Consider the following 25613-nt stretch of genomic DNA (forward strand, 5'->3'; position numbering starts at 1 on the left):
CGTGTCCCCTGCATTGGCAGGCAGATTCTCAACCACTGTGCCACCAGGGAAGCCCCTAAAGTCATTTTTAAATGATGTTTCTCAGAAAGTGCATGCCGTTTGTTTAAAACCTTCTTAGATGTCCTTTCTCTCCTCTTTCTTTAGGATATAGAGTACATACGATCCCACTACAATATTGAAGACTTCATATACTTTAGTTACCACCAGCGTGAAGAGCATGGCCACCTGTATCACTTTGCCCTGAACCCCATTTTCCAGCACTACACCAAGTTTTTTCTAAAGGAGATCCTCCGTTTAGGATATAAGTCCTGTCTCTACTACCCTGTTTACCCGCGAGCCAAGGAAGGCAAGGTAAAAGAATGTCTTAAGTCAGTTTTCCAGAAGATCTGTGTCACGGTGTCATTTGTGTCATGTGCCATATTTTATTTCTTCTTCACTCCATGTATTTTGATTATAATGTGGCTCTGAATTTCAAATGGCCATATTGAGTTTGGTCCTTTTCTTACAGTACAGTGAAAACCCAGAAGGCTTTGAATTTCTGAAACCATCACAACCCATATAATTAGTAGAACAAATTGTTGGCTTTTCCATATCTACAAAGCAGACACTGAAAGCTATGGAAAAACACTCTAAGGGATGTGAAAATAAAATTATTTCTCATGTGAATTAGTGAATGCCAAAATGTCCTATGATGTTCTTCAAGCAAAGAATGTTCTAGTAGTGAACCCATAGAATAAGTTAGCTCAGTCCTTAATACTGGTGTGCTATCACAGCATTGCAAAACAGCAGTATAACATCCCCATAAAAGTGATGGATAAAACGTGGAGATATGTGTTACTGATGTAACCTTTATGTAGTAGATAACTCTATGTCTGCATAATACTTGTACTTACGTAGAGCAATATTTCTATAACAAACACGTGTCTACTGTGTATACATTATGTATATTGTACACAAATAGCAAGCTCTTGCTTCCTGCTTCTGTGTATCCTGCTTCAGTCTCCTTCATAGCACTTCTCACTCGCTCACGTTCTGTCTTGTGCCGTAAAGCTGGAGCTGTTTGTCCTGTTTAGAGCTGCAGCCCTGTTACATAGAAGAGTCCCACAAACTCACACGCGCTCCCATGTGCTCACACGCAGTGTCCTGCTTGCTCACAGGCAAGGGCTTCTCGGAGCTGGATCCCCAAGCAGTTCTTTCCTGCAAGATGGTCCCTCTGTCACTGACAGTGTTGATGCAGACTTGAGGGGTGTTGAGAACTGAACCCCCCCTAGGTAGAAATTGTCCCATAAGATCCCATTCATGACCAAAACCTTTCTTAGGCTCTGCCTAGAGTCTGACATTGTCACATTTCTTCTTAGTTACCATGGTGAGCTAAGTGGGTTTTTTAATTGCTCTGAATTATTAAACTTAAAAACAATCTAAGGTATATGGGTACATACACATAACAGTAATTTTACCAATGTATCTTATTTGACAAATGCCTTTTGGGGAAAAACAGAAGGAATGGAGGAGAAAGAAGAAAAAACATGGAAAACATAGGTAGCGAATGTAGAATATGCTCTAGTGATGATTTTTTTTCCTATCAAAATGCAGCCCTACAGCAATGTGAATGCCTCAGATTTGAACCTGGGACATGGGAAGTTTAACAGTTTTGCCTGAAAATCCTGGTCCTGCACAATTTCTTTGTACTTCACATTTGGCCAAGTGCCAATTTGGTGACCTTTAAGGATGTGATATTACATTCTCAGTTTTTATTCCTAGTGTTGCCTGCCTGTGCCCAGTTGGTAGAAGGTTCTTTTGCATTCATCCTAAAAAATGGTGACTTGAACTGAACTCATTGAGTGTTCATGTATTTCCCTCCATGGTGTGGAATTAGGACCATGTTACATGCTATTGCATATATAACATAGAAACACACTTGGAAACAGATTTCCTCTGTCTGTACCTCTGGTTGATTTATACACATACATTTAAATAAGTGCAAGAAGCAATACCAAATAATACAGGTAAGAATCTCCAAATTCTGCTATAAATCCCCAGTTGACTGCAGTACAAGTGAGTTTTAGCTGACATGATGAAGACAGTTTTCTCCACACCCTCCTTCTAGGACATGTACTGAGAGCTCTTCCAGGCTTAAAAGCATAGCTTTGGCTAGAGATCCCTGGGTTCTGTTTTTCAGCGTGTAAAATCAGGCGGTGAAGTTCAATAGTGAAGGATTTTAGAAATCCCTTCCAGAAGCTCTTAGAAAGGCCTAGGGGCTATTTTTAGAACCACAAATAAGTCATGTGTAAACCACGTCATTTATTAAACTACAGTGACAGTTCCGTTTTACTTTCTTTGCTTTCCAGGTTAAATTCGGTACATGTCTCATTAAAATTTTTTGGTTTGACAGTTTAACTCTTGAGGTTTACACAGTTGAAATACCCTAAGCTTAGGGGTTTCACCAAAACCCCTAAGATTTCATAAATGTGAAAGAAATAAAGATCACCATGTTCAGTTTTCTCTGCCAAGTCTAAAAATTGGATAAAATTAATATTTAAAGCATTCACCTAAAACATGATTTATTGTAGCCCATTTCAGTAAGCATAAATCCAGCTCATAATTTAGTATTAATATAAAGCAGAATAATCTGATCCAGCCCCCTTCCCCCTCCACTCCCCCACTCTCCAGTTTTATCCTTTTGTTTTAAAACACTTATCTGATCAACAAAGGTCCAGCTGAAGTAGCAGTGACTTTCACAAACATGAGGATTTTCACATCTGCGCCCTATTGCCCCTCAGATGACATTTTTATCTATGTGCCTTCTTAAAGCAGCTTGTGTGAAACACGCAAAGGTTACCAGGACGCAGATAACACAGCTTAATGGGGTCAAATCGAGCTGATTCATGATCACTACGGAGAAGAATATCCTCCTGGGGAAAATACTTGCGCTGAAAAATCCCATAAACCAAACCACTTGTTTATCTGTCATTCCCACAGAGATAGTAATGCAATTACTCCCGTAATTATCTTCATTAGTGTCAGGCATTATCTACAATTCATTCCTCTGGTCGAAGAGTATGTTTGTTTATTTGCTGGTTTCCCCCGGTTTGGCCGGGTTGGGAGTTTTGTATTTGTCGAGGCGCGCGCCGGCAAATGTACGCGCGGCTCCCACGCCCTTCCCCCTAAAATCGAGGTCGCTGTCTCCCAGTTTCAGAGCTCCAGCGCCCACTCGCTGACGTCCGCCCTCCACTACTTGGTTCCCGTGCGGCCCCGACGACAGATTGTCTATCCCCTGGAAAAGCTTGGCATCAACGCCCCATCAAAGGAGGTCTCCAAGGACGCGGTGGGTAGCCGGCGGCAGCAGGCGGGGCGCAGTGCCAGCGCGGGCGAGCGGGCGGGCGGGCGTGGCAGATGGGGCGGTGCTGCCTACGCGGAGCCGGAGTCCAACGGCTGCTCCTTCATCCCGGAGCCCAGGCTCCCTCCCACCGGCCCCTGCCCTAGGGTGGTGCCTCCGCAACGAGCCTAGAGCAGAGCGGGCGCCATGTGGTCCCTCGTGACGCGCCACCCCCCCCCCCCACGGGGGACGCTGCCGCGGGCTGCTGCGTCTTAGTACCAGTGGCTTGGGGTCCACCTCCCAGCATCTTTCTGGGTTTAGCCCCCTTGCTCCAAAGCAGACTCCCCTTTCCTTCATGCTCTGCTTTCTCGGTTTGAGAACCTAGGTCTGGCTGCGTGAGGACGTTTGGGGCTGAGTCCTGAGCTAGGTTTGTTCACTCCTCCTGGGGGAGTCCGCATGATGAACAGGAACGTCTCAGCTGTCCTGGGTGGCGGGGGCTTTGACCTTAGAGTGCACAGCCCTGGGACACTCTTAGTAACAGAACAGGAAAAGGGACCAAACAGAACCTAGATTTCGCTTTCAGTGGAAGTGTACGTGTAAACAGTCATACACAGAGCCGTGTTCAGGAACTTGGCTGGAAGCGTGACTTTGTCAGGCTGACTTACATGTAAGCTTGTACTGTATGTGCACACTTGCACTTAAATACGGTAGAAAAACACCCCTCAGTGGGCCAACGCTTGTTCTTTGTGAGACAGAAAAGAGGAAAGTGGAAAGTTTAAACTCTACAAACGTTTAGCAAAGGAGCTAAAAATGGTGCTGGAAATGGTGCTCAAATCAACACCCCAGTTTTGCAGGACATGCGTCACCCCACGGCCCCCAGCTCCTGCTTCACATATGGGGGGTGGGTCCACTAAGACCCATCTTAGAGGCAGCTGTTTACTGTGACCCAGGCTGCTCTAAGTCCTATGTAAGGTCCTAAGTCTTCATATTTGTAAAATAAAAAATAAATTTGTATTTATTTTCTAAGTTCTAACTTTGTATTTGAGTAGAGACTAAAAACAAATAGCAATTCTTTCTCCCTCCCCAGATCTTCATTATGGAAAATGTGAATCATGTACAAAAGTAGAGCAAGTTCTATGAAGCAGGCATTCTCCTTCTTCTGTCTGTGCTGAGGGACCTCGTCGTCTTCTTTTTTTAATGTACAATCCCTCATAGACTGATAGTTTTGTGAAATGTGAATTCCTAGAAGGAGATTAAAAATGGAGACCAAATTCAGGTCCTATTATTTTATCACTAGGTTTAACAGACACAGAATTACTCTGCCCACTTGCTATAAAAGCTTCTGACGGCAGATGGGCACGTGTTTCAGCCCACACGATGGGCTGCACGGAAACAGCTCCAACAGGGTTCAACTCTTGGCCAGTTTTGCATCTTCTACAGCCCCACCCACTTCTTCCTCCCTTATCATCTTGCAACAGATACATGTCATCACTTCATCCAAGACCACAGGTGTGTCCTTAGGTAGTGGGGCCCCAGCATCACACTCTAGAGAGGAAGGGGCCCCGGGCAAATCTGCAGGACCGTAGGGTCAACCACCAGGTGGTCTGCTGGTGTGTGGAGATCCTGGGATTGGACTCTTTTGGAATGAGAGCCAAGAGAGTGTGTCAGGGTCAGGAAGGGTGGCCTCATCTATATCCGTCACTGAAACGCAGCTTATGTGACGTCCTGCTGATCCCAGGAGAAGGGGCCACAGGTACAAAGTACAGAGATGCAGCTTCTGTGTGAGAGGTGCTGCCCTTTTGCAGCCACTGCTGAGATGCGTTTGAGTTGGGATAGACCACGTGGCCAAGCCGAGAGAAGCCCTCACACGTCGGCGGCAGCCCACAGCTCCAGCACCTTCAGCCGGTCCTCAGGGGCCGTGAGTGATATAGCTGGGGGGACAGGGAGCAGCACAGGGCTGCCACCTGATATCAAGAGTCGTGTTCCTGAACCTCTGGAGCTTCCCCATCCTCACCCCACCCCCACCCCTGGGAATCTCCAGAACTGGATGACTTTGAGGTGAGCTGGAGCTCCTGGTGGGGAAAAAGCCAGAGAAAACATTTTGTTTCACTTAAAACAACCCTACCGGGACTTCCCTGGTGGCACAGTGGTTGGGAGTCCACCTGCCAATGCAAGGGACACGGGTTTGAGCCCTGGTCCGGGAGGATCCCGCATGCCGCGGACCAGCTAGGCCCATGCACCACAGCTACTGAGCCTGCGCTCTAGAGCCCCACGAGCCACAACTGCTGAGCCATCGTGCCACAACTGCCGAGGCCTGCACGCCCAGAGCCTGTGATCCACAACGGGAAGGGCGTCCGTAGTGAGACCCCCGCTCACTGCAACTGGAGAAGGCCTGTGCACAACAGCGACGACCCAGCGCAGCCACAAATAAATAAATTTATAAAAAATAAATAAAGAAAATAAAATATAACGATCCTATCATGACTTCCCAGGTTGCTATGAGTTGAAATCATTGCTTACATTTAATAAGCTTTTCCATGGCCGTCTCTCTGTGCTGTGTCCCCACATAGCCCTGGCTTATTTCAAGACATAGCAGAGGATGGATTTTGTTTAATTGATTAATTAATTGATTGATTGATTGAATTTGGGTGCGCTGGGTCTTAGCGGTACGCAGGATCTTTGTTGCGGCATGCATGTGGAATCTAGATCCCCGACCACGGATCAAACCCAGGCCCCCTGCGTTGGGAGCACGGAGTCTTACCCACTGGACCACCAGAGAAGTCCCCAAGGATGGGTTTTTAAATCCCTGCTCCAGGAAGACAACCACTTACCAGATGGGTGGGGCTGATGCTCGTATCTGCCACTTTGTGCTGTGTTGTTTACTGTATTGGTGAATTCTGACTTTTTAAGAAGTACTTTACTGTTGCTTGTTATACTTATTCTTGAGAAGGGTTTAGTAAAGATTTAGATTTAGTAAACAAGGTTTAGTGAAAATGTTAGAAATCTTAAAGTTGGACCAAAGGATTATCGAGAGCATAATCCACATGGGATGAGCCTAGATGTTCAAACGTTAAAATACTACATTACATTATTTTAAATTTTAAAAAACATTGTAGGCGGATTTAATGTTTTAGGCTGATTATCTGAGTCAAGGTGAGCCAGATGGAAAAATTTTAGGAGGACTTTCTGCAGGGTCCTAAGCACATTGCTTTCTTAGCAGAGCAAATAGTATTGCAGCCGTTGAAGTTGAGCGATTGTCTTACTAAATGAATCCCTCTTTGTCCCTTTATGTTTTACACTCCCCTCTGCCTGGAGCTACAAGCAACCCTCAGCGCCCTCACATGTCCGCACACTGCTCTCTCTGGGCACTGGCCTTTCATACTTTTTATCCCATCTCAGACTGACCATCCGTTCCCTGGCTTTCACCTAGGAAGCCAGTCTTCAAGGGAACAGATCACTTCAGGCAAGAGTAATGGTATAGAAAGCGTTTCATCTCAGTGGGTTGCCAATTTGACTCTGCCACAAGCCAGGAGAGATTGAAATTCATCCCTGTGTGGCAGGGTAGTGTGCTCCCCCAACCCCAAGGTCAGGTAACTGCTGCCTGGTTTAGATGAGTTGGTGTCCCTGCCACCAAACTGTCGCTGTCATTCGTATCAATTGACAGTGTGCCCCGTGTCAGGTCACAAGAAAGGACCTGGAAAACGTGAATGGTTTTCATCATGCATGACAGAGGTAGGCCCGGAAGATTCATCATGTCGCCACAGTCAACCAGCAGAGATACATGGATAAGAGAAGGCTTTTTCCTAACAGTAATCCACATGGCATGGACCGAGAAGATGCGTTTCTTAGCTTGAATGGGTTGCCTTGGCCTGTGCATTTGCATTCTGAGAATTATTCTGATGGGAATTTTTAATGAAATGAATCAGTGTGGCCCACTTGCATGAGACCTATGATCAGGGAAGTACTCAGAATTTGGCTGAATGAACTGATGACCATATTAATTAAAGACTGTGGACCAATTTGACCCACACTTACTTTCGGGTGGTTCCTTGGGCAAGCTGGCTTGCTGTCCTTCCTGCCTCCCCATAGGGATTCAAAGATGACCGTGATAGGAGCCCTGTCCTCAGGGAGCGTACAGCCCAGTGTCAGTATTAACGTGGGACCGCTCAGGGCTGGTTAAACCAGGGATGGGAGAGGGCTGCATGGGTCCCTGAGAGTGAGAGCCAGACTTGGGAGGAACAGCCCTACCGGGGTCAGACTTGTTCTGCGGAATCCATTGGGAGGGAATGTGTCTGGTCCGAGGCATGGTTTCCTTTCCAAGACTGGGATTTTAAATGACTCTTACTTGTCATATTAAACACCCGAAAGTCTGCTTTGAACTTAAAAAGCTCCTACCTTTGCTTCAGTATTAAGAGATGCTCCCCATCATCCACTTCAATCACTTTGGTTCTCTATGTTGATTTCTACTGTTCATAGAATTACAGTGTCAACTCCCTTCTCCTTTTTTTTTTTTTCGAAATTTTTTTGGACCAGATCAATCCATCATCTTTCATATGACAGAATCATCTCAGAAATCAGACTTTCAGAGTGATCAACACCTGTTATTTTTTTTTTGTGGTTGTTTATTGGTGACGATCTGTTTAAATCTTGACTAATGAATTATTTGAAGCCTCCGTTTTCCCTTTGTCCTTCTACAAAAGAAAAATTGACGGTTTGTTTAACCCCCCTTCTCGGAGCTAAGTGCTGGCCCGATTTTTCCTAGTGTGTGATCTCTCAGGAAGATGTCACGCTCTGGCATTCGGTTACCCTTTGAATCGCCCCTTTCATCTGGGCTGTTCTTCCCCAGTTCAGCTATAATTACCATCTGATGGACTGTTGCTGGATACTGTTTCACTTGTACATCTGCTGCCCTAGGAAATTGCATTATTCTCCCAGCACCTGCTAGATTTTCCCCAGCTTAATTGTTTCTCCAACCCCTTCCTTAAACTTGGAAACTTTCACTGCCCACGTTAGACTTTCCTTGGTTTTACTTGTGTGTGTGTGTGTGTGTGTGTGTGTGTGTGTGTGTGTGTGTGTTTAAATTAGCCCTTTAGAATCTCCTTGGTAGAAGTTTCTAAAAATGCAGACCCACATTTTTCAACATCATATATGCACTGAACATTATTAATGTGACCATGGTGATATTTTCCTGAAATGAAATTAACCCACTTTAAATCACTGCCATGAGTCCAGTTTGCTTTTTCAAGCCACTTCCCTGCCATTTCCTACAGTTACCCTACCTATCGGAAATGCATTTCCTCCTATTTATGATGAACCCTTTTCTCTGACATTCTTAGAATAATTTACATAAATTCCTTTGTGAGCTTTTTTTTTTTCAAACAAAGAATGCAAGTTGTATGGTCATTTCTTGCTAATTATTTGAATACTATCTAGTTTAGTATTGTACATGGTGTATATGTGTACATCAAAATGACTTATGAATCAGTGATTTATTCTCCTTGTTATCAAATTCCTCCCTCTTAGAAACGTTACAGAGTAATAAACAACAACTACTACTACTATTACTAACATGCTGTCACTAAAGGCTTCCCATGAGTTATCTCATTTAATCCTCATATCAACAGTTGTAAATAGTTAACTGCTACTGTCGTCTTCAATGTACATAAAGAAAACAGGCTTGCAGGAGGGAGAGTAAGTGACTTGTCCAAAGGCGAATTCTTGACAGAGCTTCAAACCCAGGCAGTTGGATGCCAAAACTCATACCATTTTATATGCTCTCTTATCTAAAAAGTTAAAGCAGTGATATCATGGCTTGTTGTAGGAAAACCAAACCACAGAAAAGGAAGATGGCTTGACAGAGACCTTTTGGAATCTCCCAGATCTTTGGCACCAGCTACATAATCAAAAGGTGACCCACAGATAATTGGCTTTCCTCCCGAAGAGCTGGATTTTCCTCCTGGCTGAGCCATCCAGCCTTGGGTTTGTTCCTGTGCCAGCCTGACCCTGGCTGGGCTGCGAGCAGACACAGGGGTCCAGGATAGAGCCCTGGGGTCAGTTTTTGGACAGCAGCTGATCCGGGCTATCTCCATGTCTCTCTTTGTTGTGTCAGCTCGTTGTTATAAACCTTTCGAAATTATAGTGGCAGCTGCTGGGAAAGGTGGAAAAAAATAATAACCCCGTATGTGGGTCACATTATCCGTTTTTCAAGATTCACTTCCATGCTATGTGTGGCTTCATGGTGTTGTTAGAAACCCCTCGAATAAATGCCCAGGATGAGTGACTGAAGGTTTACTCAGGAGGTGAGGGGTGGGTGGGGGTGTGCTGGCGGCGCGCTGGCGGGGTGATGGACCCGCCTGGACACTGTTTAGAAATTGAGTTGCAGTAGAGTAGCAAAAGGAGGTCTCTAGGGTGTGATAAGAAATTGTGAAAAGTAAAGTTACTTCTTAACATCTCAGTATTGTCAAAAATCAATCCTATATCTTATCATCGTTTTCTAGGATAGATATTATAGGAGAGTTGATCTCTTTCTCTCTCCCCCCCAACCATCTTCCTCCATCTTCCCTCCCCCCCTTAACAGCTTTATTGACATATAAACCACCTACCATACAATTCACCCACTTAAATTGAACAATTGATTGGTTCTTAGTATATTCACAGAGTTGGGCAACAATCACCATCTAATTTTAGAACATTTTTGTCACCCCTCCCCCAAAGAAACCCATTAGTAGTCACTCCCTATCCCCCCACCCTGAGCCCTAGGCAACTACTATTTTACGTTCTGTTTCTATGAATCTGCCTTTTCTGGGCATTTCATATAACTGAACTATACAATACATGGTATTTGTGACTATCTTTTTTCATTGAGCATCTTTTCAAGGTTCAAGCAATTTGCAGTACATATCAGTATTTGATTCCTTTGTTTTTGGCCGTGCTGCACACCATAGGGTATCTTAGTTCCCCAACCAGAGATCGAGCTCATGGAAGCACAGAGTCATAACCACCGGACCACTGCCAGGGAAGTTCCCATTGATTCCTTTTTATTGCTGAATAATACTCTGTTGTGTGTACATATACCACTTTACTTGTCCATTCATCAGTTGATGGACATTTGAGTTGTTTCTACTGTTTGGCGACTATGAATAATGTTGCTATGAACATTTGTGCACAAGTTTCTATGTGGATGTATGTTTTAATTTCTCTTGGGTATTATACCTAGGGGTAGAATTGCTTGCTCGTATGGTAACTCTAGGTTTAATATTTTGAGGAACTTCCAAACCATTTTCCCAAGTGATGGCACCATTTTGTACTCTCATTCTTAGATCAGGCTCAGCATCACTGCTAGTAAGTGGTGAGGTGCTGGCCAACTCAAGGCCATGGATGAGCTGTGAACCTGACTGTTCCTTCAGTTTCAGGAGTGGAGCTTTCTCACCACTTTAGGAGAGCACCATACACATATTTGGCAGTACACCACCAATCTAAGCTTCATTTCTTTGGAAAGCAGAGATTTTTTTCTAAGATAAAATCTCTCCTGCACTTATCTTCCCTGCCTCACCCTCTCTGGCCCATCAGCCTCCCAGGGGCCTGCACGAACATTTCAGAGAGCTCCTGCAGCACAGGGAATGCCCATCCAAACCCCAGGAGTGACGTGGAGGACTTTCTGTTTTTCACACCAGCACGTCTATCGCTTCAGCCCACCTTTAATAATGTTATTGCTTTTAAAACAGCTACCAACAGAAAACAAAAAAAATTCTGAGGCTTTCTTAGATGCTGATGGGGTTCTTGCCACAACCCAGTAGGGGGAAAAATGCATTCTGTTCCCTGCAGAGCCAGGGTAATGAAGGCCGCGGAGGTCCAGAAGGGCCTCGGGATGCACCAGCTGCTGGCTGCAGAGCTCTGGACGCCACGGCCCAGCAAGGCTCCCGGGGTGGACCCGAGCTACCAGGCAGGAGCTGGCCTTCGCAGCTAAGTGGCTTCTTCAGAATCCGCCTTCAGGGAGGAAAAGCACACCCGCCAACAGGAAGCTTTGCTTTGTGTATTTTAAAGGAGCTGGGGATATAAAACGACAAAGGGGACAATTAGAGCTGCAGATGCCCACTAGGGAAGTTACATCTTTCCCTGTGATTAAAATAATATATGTGGTTACAAAAGCAGTGCATATTGATGGTAGAAATTTTAGGGGAAAAAGAAGTAAAGAGAAAATGGATGAAACCTGCAATCCTCTATAGATTACCTTTCTTAATATTTTGGTGTTTTTACTTCTAGATTATTTTCTGTGAAAAAAAAATACATGCAATTAAATATGGGGTCATACGCACATAGTGTTTTTTTGGTTTTTTGTTTTTTTTACCACCATCCCCACCCCACTGCGGTTTTCCCCCTTGGTGTCCATACGTTTGTTCTCTACATCTGTGTCTCAACTTCTGCCCTGCAAACCAGTTCATCTGTACCATTTTTCTAGGTTCCACATACATGCATTAAAATACGATATTTGTTTTTCTCTTTCTGACTTACTTCACTCTGTATGACAGTCTCCAGATCCATCCACGTCTCTACAAATGACCCAATTTCGTTCCTTTTTATGGCTGAGTAATATTCCATTGTATATATGTACCACATCTTCTTTATCCATTCGTCTGTTGATGGGCATTTAGGTTGCTTCCATGACCTGGCTATTGTAAATAGTGCTGCATTGAACATTGGGGTGCATGTGTCTTTTTTTTTTTTTTTTTTGCAGTACACGGGCCTGTCACTGTTGTGGCCTCTCCCGTTGCAGAGCACAGGCTCCGGACGCGCAGGCTCAGCGGCCATGGCTCACGGGCTTAGCCACTCCGCAGCATGTGGGATCTTCCCAGACCGGGGCACGAACCCATGTCCCTTGCATCGGCAGGCAGACTCTTAACCACTGCGCCACCGGGGAAGCCTGCATGTGTCTTTTTGAATTATGGTTTTCTCTGGGTATATGCCCAGTAGTGGGACTGCTGGGTGGTATGGTAATTCTATTTTTAGTTTTTTAAGGAACCTCCATACAGTTCTCCATAGTGGCTGTATCAATGTGCATTCCCACCAACAGTGCAATAGGGTTCCCTTTTCTCCACACCCTCTCCAGCATTTGTTGTTTGTAGATTTTCTGATGATGCCCATTCTAACTGGTGGGAGGTGATACCTCATTGTAGTATTGATTTGCATACCTCTAATAATTAGTGATGTTGAGCATCTTTTCAGCACATAGTGTTTTGAAACAAGCATTTTCACTTCCAATGTTGTGAACATCTTGCGTGTCACTGTGTATTCTAGAGCGTCGTTTGGGTGGCCTTGTCCTCTGTGCCAGGCTCTGTGTTATGTGCCCACTTGGATTATCTTGCCACATTCTCAGAGAAGTTTATGTGTTACTTTCTCCATTTTGCAGTGGGGGAAACTGAGGTTAGGAGAGGTTTGGTTATGTAACTGAACATTAATCCAGCAGGACTTGTGGGAATAATCATGAGGCCCCTTGACCTCTGACTCCCTTCAGTCACCCTGAGAATACGTTCCCCGGGGCTGGGTTTCCCATGGACCTGGACAGAGAGTGGGCAAGTCCTGTGACTTTTCTGGTCAGTTTTAGGTAGTTACAGTGGGTCACTCCAAATCACAAAACATGGTCTTAATTCCATAAAATGTCCAGTTTTATTTTGTGTAATAATCAAAACTCAAACTCAGTTGTCATCTAAAGATTAGAGTCTGTCTTCCCCATATCCCCACTGAAGCCTGTAGCTTACGAAGGAGGGCGGGGCCTCCTTGCTCTTTCTAACTCACTATGCCCTCTGCTTAGCATCTATTTAGCTTATCATTTAGCTTTTGGAAAGAAAGCCTGTTGGTTTCTTGTTCTTGTTTAGCTATATTTCCAGTCCTTCTGGAGTTGGGACCAGGGCAGGGAAGGACAGTTGGGAGAGCAGGCATGTGTCAGAGGGTGGCTCCTGCCCCGTGGGCCGGGCGGCTCTTCTCATGCATGTGCTTGGAGCTTCTTTAGCGATTCCTGTGCCTCAGCCTCCCACCTGCATCCCATAATGCAGGCAATGCACCCTCCAACTCTGCAGCCGGAGTCTGATTTGCCCCTGGAGGCGGCCCTATGGGAAAGACCTCCGATAAAAGCCCAAGCTGTCTGGTTAGCAGATGCACCCAGCACGGCCACCTTCCCTCCGGCCTTCCAGCAGCTGGCCGGCTTATCAGTTTCATCAATATGGGTGGGAACCACATGCCACTGTGCTGTGTCCGCTAACTGTGGGAACTCACACCAGGGTCTCAGAGGCTCCCAAACCCTCATCTTGTGACTTGAAGGACAAGACACACCCACACCCCTCCTCCTAGGGGTGTAGTGGCATGCGGCCCACAGCACATCAACACTTCTCATAGAGGAAATTTCCAGAAAAATCCTCTTCTCTCCGGTCTTCCAACACTTTTGTATCTTCATTGTGAATGAGGGGTTTAAAAGTCACTTAACCAGTGCGTGCCCACCTGCTTTCCCATTTTCACCAGAGCAGCTCCTGTGGAATGCAGCATCCTTTGTCTTCCTGCTTCACATGTCCTTGGTGACATCAGCTTCCCCAGGCCGAGCAGCTGCTGGGCTGAGTCGCCGGGACGCAGTGTAGGGATGCCAGATCCCGAGAGCTACCACTGCTGCTTGTAGCCAGTTCCCTAATGTTTTTGACAAATTTTTATCATTATAAACAATGCCACCATGTCCATCCATTTTTTTTTTTAGTACATTTATTATGAGTTCATTTCAGTAAATTCCTAGAAATGGCTCTCCTAGGTTAAAGGTAAAGCTACTACCTCTTTAATCAAAAGGGATAACGTTGTAGAATTTGAAAATGAAAGCTTGTGATTCCCAACTTTAAAAGATGATTTCTCCTTGCAGTGTGTTTGCATTATCTAAATAAACTGCCAGCGTGAGGAACCCTCTCTTTTATTGTGAGATGTAGATTTTTTTTAATTCATTTTTTTTCTTTTCCATTATGGTTTGTCCCAGGATATTGAATATAGTTCCCTGTGCTATACAGTAGGACCTTGTTGTTTATCTGTTCTATATATAATACTTTGCATCTGCCAATCCCAAACTCCCAATCCATCCCTTCCCCACCTCCTACCTCTTGGCAACCACAAGTCTATTCTCTATGTCTGTGAGTCTGTTTCTGTCTTAGATAAGTTCATTTGTGTCATATTTTAGATTCCATATATAACTGATATCATATGGTGTTTGTCTTTCTCTTTCTGAGTTACTTCACTTAGTATGATAATCTCTAGGTCCATCCATGTTGCTGCAAATGGCATTATTTCATTCTTTTTTATGGCTGAGTAGTATTCCATTGTATATACATATACTACAGTGAGATGTAGATTTTTAAGCAGATAATCAGGTGTGCAAATGGCCAACAGCCTTTCATTTCCCCATTTTCCTTTAACTCAGCTGAATCTCTGCTTGGAGCCTCCATTCCACCTGATGGGAGGACAAAGAATCTCCATTGATTCCAGGCACATTTAGCCATTTACCATTTAAATGGAGTCCATTCAGGAGTGTTCCCTCCTCACAGGCATCCGCTCATTTTCAGAGCTTCAGCCTGTCTTCAGCAGTCCCTCATTTTGGTATCCAGGCTCCCAGCCAGCCCTCAGGGCTCACAGTGGGGTCCCCTCTTCGGGTCAGGACTCAGGTTCTGGAGCATGCATGCCCTCTCTCTCCCTCCCTCCATCCCGTACCATCCGGGCTTCAGAAAGCTCCTGGCTGGCCTCATCCTCTCTTGCCCTGGCTCCACCCTCAAGCAGCTCCACCTTCTCGGGAGAGGCAGCCAGGCGTCCCCATGAGGCTCAGGCCTCTCTACCCTCCATGCTCTCCAGAACCCCCTTGGAGATCCTGCCCTCTCCTTCCGCTTTGCGGCCTTAACTGAGGGAAGGAGAGGGTGAGCTGCATTTATCTCTCTCTCTCTCTCTCTCCCTCCGACTGGCCTCCTCATCTGGTCTTGGGACAACAGACTCTGCCATCACCACGTGTTCTTCTGAAATCTGTTGTTTGAGGCATCAACTCTGATTATTGGGACTCAGAAGTCAGGCTCTCATGAGGCCCAAAAGCCGCTCAACCTGCTCTCTGCCTCGAAATGAAGAAGCACGTGTGTACGACGGCTGGTGTCTCCTGGCTGCTGCTTGAGGGTCAGGAGGGGATGGGGACTTGGCAGGAATGAATTGCATCTGTTAATATAAAACAGTAGCTGACTATGACGATGACAGCGCTGTACACACGGACTGCAGATGCAGCAGCTCCTCACGGGGCTGGCCCACTCCCTCTAGCCCCTGGAGGAGTTATACAAGCAAAGCCCCTTAGTTACGACGTGATTTTATGTCAATAGATGCCTGTACTAGAAAGAGCATAAGTCTAACTTTTAGGTCTTTTTGTGAAAGTTTTTAGATGATACATATTGTTAATAAATTCTAGTGGAAACAATGTAGGATATGCTTTCTTGAAAGATGTGAAAGACTAGGAATAATACCAAACAGACCAAGAGCCTAGGGAGGTTTTACATTCAAATTGAGCACAGGTGCATTAAAAGTCTTCCACATTTTAGTAATTTTCATAAAGCTGTCTGAGTTTATTTATCATTATTTACACACTCACTGAATCTGAAGGGAAAATGGCATTTGTGTTCATTGGAGGCAAAGGATTAAATGAGCCTTGGAAACTGAAGTGCCGGGTATCTGGGGGGTGGCCTTCCTGCCCATTCTGGCCGCATGGCTGGGGAACTGCTGTGCCCTCCCCCATGGTGTGCCCTCCGCCATCGTGTGCCCTCCCCCGTGGTGTGTTCTCCCCCATCGTGTGCCCTCCCCCATCATGTGCCCTCCCCCATGTGCCCTCCCCTGTCAGAGAAGCAGCTTGAAGGCCTCAGACCTCAGGCTGTTGCTCTTGTCTGGGGTTGAACCTCTTTCAGGAAGAATAAAAACCTTTACCCCGTATGTTGCCTCAAGACCATTAAGCTTAGTCAAGATTACTGATGTCATGATCTCCATAGTAACCAACTTAATAAGCAAGAAGAAAACAAAAAGCATGACTTAAAAACAAGGGAGAAAAAAAAAGAGAATAAATATGGTGTGGAAGAAGCGTGGGAGCCAGAAAGGATTTTATGGCTGCTTCTTCGCGATATCAAACATGATTCAGCCACCGTGCAGCCGGCTCCTGCCCTACAGGGCTGGAGACCTGTGGTGATAACCGAGAATTACACACTATACCCTGGCTCCTGCCTTGGCGATCTTCAATCATGTCCGAGCTTTTGTTTGTTTTGTTTTTTTAAAATATAATTCAATGCATTGAAATGATCACCACGGTAGTTGTTATAATCGAGGGTTTTATGGTAGTTTATGTATTTAACCAAAAGGAGCCGTGCTTCCAGGGAGTCAGGCTCAGGCAGCACTTTCTGGTCACCATAGTGAAGCTCTGCTGGCCAAAAGCACCCAGATTTCACCTCATTATGGTGCCTCTGTGAAATCAGAGGTGATTGCTGATTTTTAAAAGTGAGCCGGGTATTATTATCTTTCACAAGTTACAATTTGTGAGCAGGTCACAAAGATGGTCTGACCTGCTGTCTGACCTGATGGTCTGTCCCATGGAATTATGTACAATTGACAACTATTTTAATTTGTTACTAGATGGCCTCCCTCCCCACCCCCTGGGTCTTGGGTCACTCTGGGTTGGTAGGACCGAGGCTACAGACATACAAATACATACGCCGGTGATCTGATTCACCCCAAAGAGGGGAGCAAGTGCCAGAGGCGGAAGGAGTTTCGGCGGCTGGGCTCACATCTGCCCCTGCCCTTGGCTCTCCCTCCCCTTTGACTTCTCAGGTGCAGGTGCCTGACTTACCCCTCGTGGGGTTGCCCCCACCATCTCGCCTCTCGCGAGATGTGTCCTGCTCTCTGAGAGCTGTCTGCTCTGGGGGATGCTGCTTGGAGCCCGAGAACCCTTGACTCCACTCAGGGCAGCCACGCTGAGACCCGGGTTCCCCTGAACACCAGGAGAGATGACCGGGCTTCTCCTTCCCAGCTGGCCTGCCCTCTGGGGACTCAGCCCCACCGGAGAGCAGATGGGGGATGCATCCCGCCAAGCCCAGATTCCAAAAGAATCTCCAGGCCCTGAGTAATCAAATGCATTTGTGTGTGTGTGTGTGTGCGCGCGCACGTGTGTGTGTGTGTTATTTAACTATGGGTTTATTTCGACTTTCTAGAAATATGCATGCATAGGACAAAAACAGGAAATATATACAAACAAAACTAGTTGTGTTTAGTGCTTGCGTTGGAGAATTAAAGTTTTTTTCTGAATATTATTTTTTTTTTTTTTTTTTTTTGCGGTATGCGGGCCTCTCACTGCCGTGGCCTCTCCCGTTGCGGAGCACAGGCTCCGGACGCGCAGGCCCAGCGGCCATGGCTCACGGGCCTAGTCGCTCCGCGGCATGTGGGATCCTCCCGGACCAGGGCACGAACCCGTGTCTCCTGCATCGGCAGGCGGACCCTCAACCACTGCGCCACCAGGGAAGCCCCTGAATATTATTGACTTTGCAAAATAAAACATAACAAAGCACTGTGTAATTGAATGAGACTATTCAATTAGTCTCATTATATTTCTTTTCAAAATAAAAAAAGTATGCTATAAGTAAGAACAACCAAGTAAAGTAAAGAGAAATGTGAATAATAGTTAACATTTGTCATGTGTTATGTGTGAAAGGCACTCTTCTATATTCCTTATAAGAATTAGTACATTTAATCCCAACAACCACCCATGGTCTAGAAACTCTCCTTATTGATAAAGCACATAGTTAGGTTTCAAACCCAAGTCTTCTCAAATGCTGCTTATGAACCAACCTCCCTCTCTCTCATTCTCATTCTCTCTCTCTCTCTCTCTCTCACACACACACACACACACACACACACACACACACACACACACACACACCCCACAATCACCATCCCTAGAGAAGTGCCCGAATTCCAAGCATGTCTATACCCAGTCAACTCCAAGAGCACAGTGGGTGACCACAGCCTAATTCTGAGTTCTGTTCTTCACCAGCCTCCCCTGTCCAGGTCCTCCCCACTTGGAGCCTAAGCCCGCTTCTCTACCCACGGCATCACTTGTCCCGGTGTTGTGTTCTTTGTCCCAACTCTGATGCACAGCACAGTGTGGACCCACCTTTCCCAAAGTCACCCCTGCCCCTGCGTGGACAGGACCCAATGCCCCAGGTCCTGTCTGAACCTCGGGCCCGGGTCCGTCCTGCAAGGATGGTTGGGAAGCTTGGAGGTGGACAGTTAATTTATGTCATTTGTTCCATCAGTGTTTATTGTGTGCTGACCACGTGGAGGGCCTGTTCTGGGCACTGGGGCTGCAGCAATGAGAAAGTGGACAAATCCTGCTGCCCTGGTGCCTGTGTCCAGTGGGGAGGTAGACAAGGGACAGACGGAAAAGGATGCTCTGTGCCACGTGGGGCAAGAAGAAAACCCAGGCGGGGCTGGAGCGTGATGCCGGTGAGGGTCATTTAAGCAGAGGCCTGAACTGATGGGGCAGAGGGGTGGTGTGAGGGCCAGGAAGGTTTCTCTTCTTTCTTTACACCCACAGAGTGCAGCCTGGCCCTGAGCCCCGTGGACACACGCCCAACGATGCAGCACTGATGCTTTGACTCCTGGTTCATGGTTATTTTAAAAGGATTTAGTTCCAGAAGTCCATCAGATGCAGTGGAAACATTTCCAATTATGTTCCCTCCGTTCCTTTTCAATCTTCCATAGCTTGCTCAAAGGAGAACTAGAGCTATGTGGGATTGTAACTCCCCTTGAAATGATTATTTCTATTTTTAAAAGGAGCAGGGGAAACCCATGGACTCAGATAAGAGTTTAGAATTTCACATGGCCAACTGTTTGGAAAAGGTTAAATATTTTACCTGGATGGCAGTTGGCCTCCCATGAATTCCTAGGAGGGCGTCGTATCTGGGTATGAAAAAATGACAAAGTAACTGCTATTTTGAAGGCTCTATTTAACAGATGTGCATGCAGAGTATAGAAATCTATGTATTATTAAATAATTCTTTATAATATGCTCAAGAATAAGTGATTGGTAAGCTTGTTTACATTCTCACCATCTGGGTGCATTCTGTCACCCATCTGTTTCATGTAATTATGTAATTATCAATATAAGGAAAGAAGAGGTGAAATAATTAACAAAAAAACTGATCCTCGCTGCAGAGCAAAAATGACATGCATCTGTTGAATTGCTTTTTGTTTCTCTTTCTTCATTGTTAACTGTTTTTTTTTCGTTTCACAGTTGCATTCAGGCTGTCACCTTGTGTCACACCTTCAGGAGAACTGTTTTTGTCATGCTGCACGCTCTCCCTGTGTCTCTCTATCTCTCTCTCTGTCTGTCACACACACACACGTACACATGCACACACTTGTGCAGAGGCAGAGTGATTAATCAAGAACTAGAGTCACCAATGCCACTTTGAAAGAAAAGAGCAAGGCCTTCTTGGTCTTTCATCCATCCTCAGCCCCTGAGAGAGCCCTGAGAATCATTTCCAGAACATGCCATATAACAGCTAGAACTCTAGGAAGTATTTAAATTAATTAGTGACAGATGGAAGGACAGGACGAGTGTGTGGTACTTTCACAGGATATTGGATAGAAACACTGCTTGAGAAGAATCCACCACTTGGTGCTTTTGTCTGGACGTCAAGGCTTAAGCAATACATGTTACATCATAATAGGACAACAGTCCCGGTGGTTGAGGTTCATGTCCACATAAGCTCACCGGAGTTAGTGGCTGGAGTGGTTCCTTTGTGCGGGAGAGACTCGTGGGCGTGTGCATGGAATTGGGCTGCTTCCACATGTGGCGCGCCTCGCCAGGTACTTAGGACAGCAGGGGACGTCGAGTGGCCCCCCGCCCCTCTGTCTGCCCAGTCTGGGCTCTGAAGTCCTCCATCAAAGGACGGATGGCTCTCCCTGGCAATCGAGGAAGCCGCCTCCCAGACTCACTTAACAAAACCTGGGATTTCAATCCTAGAGCGCACAGAGGGGTGACCCCAGGAGCCCCTGAGATGACAGTCAGCCCTGGGGATGAAGGCGTTGAAATCCTGACACTGAAGTCCTTCCACGGATTCAGTGATGGGAGCAGGGCTCCCACGAGGGCATCCTGCCTCTCCTGCCCTGCCTGATCCCCCTGCTACAGGGATGCCCTCCTCTGCCTCCTGTGCTGGGGCTGCTCCTGCAGGGGCAGGGAGAATGGACAGGGAAACCCGCCTGTCACGCAGGCCTGTAAACCTACACGTCAGCTCTCACCAAGGAGTTAAACCGGACTCACGAACTGAGCTAGAAATCTCTAGTTTAGTCATCTCTTGACTTCTGCCTAAAACTATTTTAAAAAAAAACAAAACAAAACAGTGCTGTTCACTAAAAACAGAGCTTCCTCTGTTTCCTTTTGATAAGTGATCCTTTTACGTGTCGACATGGTGTTATTTCAAGGATCCATCCTCGTCGGAGTATCCCGTGACAGAGCCTCGGTCCAGGCTGGGTCTGCTGGTTCCTTTCCCGCCTGCCGGGAGGCTTGTGTCAGGGCAGCCAGGGGCTCCCCACCTTCACTGTTCTGTGTCTAGGAAGAAAACAAGTAACTTGTTCCCACCTTTGTCTCTCTTTGTTCCTTTGAATCCAACAGTATTCTTTGATGAGTCCTCCATAAAGCCAGTAACCATCGCCCAATCTATCTGTATTTTGAATTGTTATTTCCACGGATTTTTTTTTTAAAGCCATGGATACCCATAGAACAAGAAAAAAGGAAAAAAATACCGGGCACCCTGTGGGGAGAGTATTTTAAAGGACTAAGTAATGGGGACAAATGTGGGTTGATTACTCAAGGGATTTGGTTGGTTTTGACTTTATATTTACTTGTTTCCTTAATTCTAAATTAAAATGATTTAATTGCAATCATAACTGACCAATCCATTAAGGATTTCAAAGGGAAGAATGCCATTTGAACCTTTCTTTTGTCATTTCTAGTTTTGAAAAGGTTTTAATATTGATTTCTTTTTCAAGAAACATTTCAGTTTATATTTTTGAGTATTTTTTTTAACAAAAGAGCATAGACTGGTTGTTTCTCAAGAGAAAATTATTATAAAAGAGTTATTTACATGCATATATCACGCTCAACTAAAAAAATTTAAAAATCCCTGTATTCTATACCAAACCACATTGAACATCATTAAAGCATAGACTAAATGGTTTTCATTTAACCCGCAAAAGTGGCATTAATTTTTCAAGTGGTAACTGTTGCTTAAGATGTTATTGTGCCTGAGTGATAAATGTTTAATGATTTGGTAGTACATGCATGGCTTAAAATCCATTATTTATTGCACCTTCTCTTGCCTGGCAAAGGTGATGATTTTATAGCCCCAGCAGTCATGCAAACACATTTATACAAACCGACGGCGGATAATAAATTTCCTTACTGTAAATGTCAGTGGGTTTCATGTGTTGCTGCCATTACATCTTGTTTGGAAGCCGAACGCTACACAGTTATGGGAGCCGACAGATGGTGTCATTAACACGAACGCTGGGGCTGTTTACCGCTGATGTGCAGGCGACAAATGAAAAGTTCTGGGCCTGTCTTTGCACTGCAGCGTGATGTCAGCCGTGCACAGGTGTAAAGACAGAGCAATACGCTTGCCTCTGCCCTTCCGCCCCACCAAGAGCCGTTTTAGTTGTTGTTGTTTTTATACTTTGTGTTTGAATACACAGCAGAGTGAGCAGAGGGGGACATTTTCCCCAGGTCTTCTGCTTGATTTGATACGTGGAGACTCAGACACCCTGCCAGTGACACCTGCCATCCCATGGGTGGTTCCCACAGGAGCGGCAAGCCAGCTCCCCTTTTAAGCCCTCCAGGCCTGGCCTGGCCTTTTGTGCTAATTAATTACAGCAGGATTGTTATTGCTGTGCGTGTGTGTGTATGTGTGTGTGTGGTGTAACTTCAGATATTTAAAATACTTACTATCTTACTATGATGGGAAAGTTTCCATTGAGAGCGTGGAATTAGTGTCTCTCAAAAGTGCTGTCAAAATCATCAGGAATGGATTCAAAGAAAGAGGGGAAGGAGCGAAGTAGAAATTTTCTATACCGATGTCCTCTGTGCAGTGAGCTCTTCTTCTCATAAGAACGAGGAGCGGAACAAGGCTTTTGCTTTCCCTGATCTGATGTGAAATATCTGCGTGGCTGAAGTTAGTCTCCGTGTTTTATTCACACGTGTCCCCACCTTTGTGCTGCTCTGGCCACTCCCGTTTATGGTGGCCAGCTTCCTTCCTGTTGTGGTTCCTGCTTCGCTCTCTACCAAGCTGTCTTTTAATTTCAATTTAAAAATAAGCTGGGTTTGTTTCTTTCCCCCGCTGCACATCCTTCCCTCGAACTAAGAGGCTGGCCCACGTATTCTGATCAAGGTCCTTTGAACTTTGTTTTCAGCCTTAGCGTTCTCCATAGGAATTTTCAGAAAGGCTTATTCTTTGGCAAGAGTCGTTGTGTGTTGCTCACACATAAGCTGAGTGAACCTTTCATTTAGGTGTGCAGAAATGTCAAGGCGTGTGCAAGAGAGTACAAACTGTTGTTTGCATCGAGGTGAAAGAGATGATGTGCTTAATTTCTTCAGAGCAGCAGTTGAGATACAGTTGGAGGTCAACGGAAATACCGAGCCTGACTGAAAGACTAAAAGTGTGCATGAAGGCACACCTTAGACTTGAACAGTGGAGCCCTGCTTATAGGACGTGCAAGTATGTGTTGAAAAGATCCAGCGCTGAAAATAAAGAAACGGCTGCGGGGAGACAGCCAGATTGAAAAGTTGTATCTATAGACTAGCACTCCTGTGGACAGGAGTTCTCAGGAAAATGAGTTCTTTTTCCACTGCTGTCATTTTCCTGGCAAATGAACCCGAGGCCTAAACCAGCAGTGCAAATAGCCAGGGACCTGACCTGAGCAAACAGCTTGTTCCCGGGGGGAACAGAAAGTTCCCATTGTGCTCTGTGCCCAGAGATGCCAGGGTCTCTCCTGACCCTGCTCCTCCCCATGCAGCCCCTCTATGTCTGCGTCCTGTGTGGCCCACGTAGGACAACTCTGCCTACTCAGGACATCATCTGAAAATGCACATGTAGAGGCTAATTTGTTCTTCAGTGGGACGTGTCACCCTTCCAGACCCTTGCACTGGCTTTTCCTCCCATCCAGAAGGCTGTTCTCTCCCTCGCCCACCTGGGAAGGATCCTTCTAAACCCAGCTCAGCTGTCATTTTCTCCAAGAAGACCTTCCTGACTTCCCTGTCATCATGAGTTCAGTGAAAACTTGTTCTTTTAATCCACTCAATCTTGGACTGGTTTGTTACATAGCCATAGCTTCCTGATACACTGCTGCATTTTATTTGTTTACATGTCTGTCTCCTGACTTCATGAGAATTCCTTAAAGACAGGAGCTGTGCCTCATTCTTACCTCAGTGCTGAGGCCAGTGCTTGGCACATGGGAGATGCTTAATAAGTATCTGTTGGATTGAAATTGTTGAATTAAGGTCTGTGTTAAAGTTTTGATGGAAGAATATCAGGCATCGGGATTCTGGATGGATAATCCCGGTGCCCTCAGAATCACTCCATGTATCCAACTGCCTTCTCTGTCAACAAGTCAGACTGACCTTGTTGCTAGAATGTTGATTTCATACAAGTTTTTCCCAGACTTGCTTCTCATGCTGAGGAAATAACTCTATGACATAGAAACTCTTTGCCATATATTTGTAAGTTGCTTCTATGTGAATAAGGGTGGATTCCAGTCTACTTCTGGGATATTATATGCAAAATATTTTTAAGCCTGTGGCTAAATATCAACTGTTCATGCATCCTGGTAAAGCACATGTCCCAGATCTGGGATGGAAATGGAAGGATGGCCTGAAGTCCTCTTTCTTGAATCAAATAATGTTCAGACAGATGACACCTGACACGTTTTCTGTAAACCTTTTTTTTAGCAAGCAGAAACAATTAGCAATACAACTTTTTTCACTTAACAAAAATCCTGAGAGTATAAACTTACCACCGATCATTTCGTATATTTCTCTGATTCCTTACCTAATTATTAAGACATTCAAATTCTATATTATAAACATACATATATGTATATTTTAACATCTTTATTGGAGTATAATTGCTTTACAATGGTGTGTTAGTTTCTGCTGTATAACAAAGTGAATCAGCTATACATATATATATACCCCCATATCCCCTCCCTCTTGCGTCTCCCTCCCACCCTCCCTATTCCACACCTCTAGGTGGACACAAAGCACCGAGCTGATCTCCCCGTGCTATGTGGCTGCTTCCCACTAGCTGCCTATTTTACATTTGGTAGTGTATGTAACTCCATGCCACTCTCTCACTTCGTCCCAGCTTACCCTTCCCCCTCCCCGTGTCCTCAAGTCCATTCTCTACGTCTGCCTCTCTATTCCTGTCCTGCCCCTAGGTTCTTCAGGACTTTTTTTTTTTAGATTCCACATATATGTGTTAGCATACGGTATTTGTTTTTCTCTTTCTGACTTACTTCGCTCTGTATGACAGACTCTAGGTCCATCCACCTCACTACAAGTAACTCAATTTCTTTTCTTTTTATGGCTATTATTTCATTGTATATATATGCCACATCTTCTTTATCCATTCATCTGTTGATGGACACTTACGTTGCTTCCATGTCCTGGCTATTGTAAATACAGCTGCAATGAACATTGTGGTACATGACTCTTTTTGAATTATGGTTTTCTCAAGGTATATGCCCAGTAGTGGGATTGCTGGGTGGTATGGTAGTTCTATTTTTAGTTTTGAAGGAAACTCCACACTGTTTTCCATAGTGGCTGTATCAATTTACATTCCCACCAACAGTGCAAGAGGGTTCCCTTTTCTCCACACCCTCTCCAGCATTTATTGTTTGTAGATTTTTTGATGAGGGCCATTCTGACTGGTGTGAGGTGATACCTCATTGTAGTTTTGATGTGCATTTCTCTAAGGATGAGTGATGTTGAGCATCCTTTCATGTGTTTGTTGGCAATCTGTATATGTTCTTTGGAGAAATGTTGATTTAGGTCTTCTGCCCATTTTTGGATAGGGTGGATTGTTTTTTTTGATATTGAGCTGTATGAGCTGCTTGCATATTTTGGAGATTAATCCTCTGTCAGTTGCATCATTTGCAAATATTTTCTCCCATTCTGAGGGTTGTCTTTTTGTCTTGTTTATGGTTTCATTTGCTG

The 25613-nt window shown here is 45.2% G+C and overlaps 1 protein-coding gene across 5 annotated transcripts in view; it reads left to right on the plus strand.

Moving 5' to 3' along the window:
• Positions 1–25613, plus strand: part of CFAP61 (cilia and flagella associated protein 61) — a 272631-nt gene that overhangs the window by 127966 nt on the left and 119052 nt on the right. For 4 of the 5 annotated variants that reach the window (XM_067013791.1, XM_059038853.2, XM_067013793.1 and 1 more), the window contains 2 exons: positions 145–351; positions 3191–3325. In XM_067013791.1, the coding sequence (XP_066869892.1) occupies positions 145–351; positions 3191–3325 (342 nt within the window). Of the gene's footprint in view, positions 1–144; positions 352–3190; positions 3326–5121; positions 5154–25613 lie in introns of those variants that run through there. The other variant, XM_067013794.1, reaches the window with a different exon arrangement.

The sequence above is a fragment of the Kogia breviceps genome, chromosome 14 (genome assembly GCF_026419965.1).
Source record: "Kogia breviceps isolate mKogBre1 chromosome 14, mKogBre1 haplotype 1, whole genome shotgun sequence".
NCBI lineage: Eukaryota > Metazoa > Chordata > Mammalia > Artiodactyla > Physeteridae > Kogia > Kogia breviceps.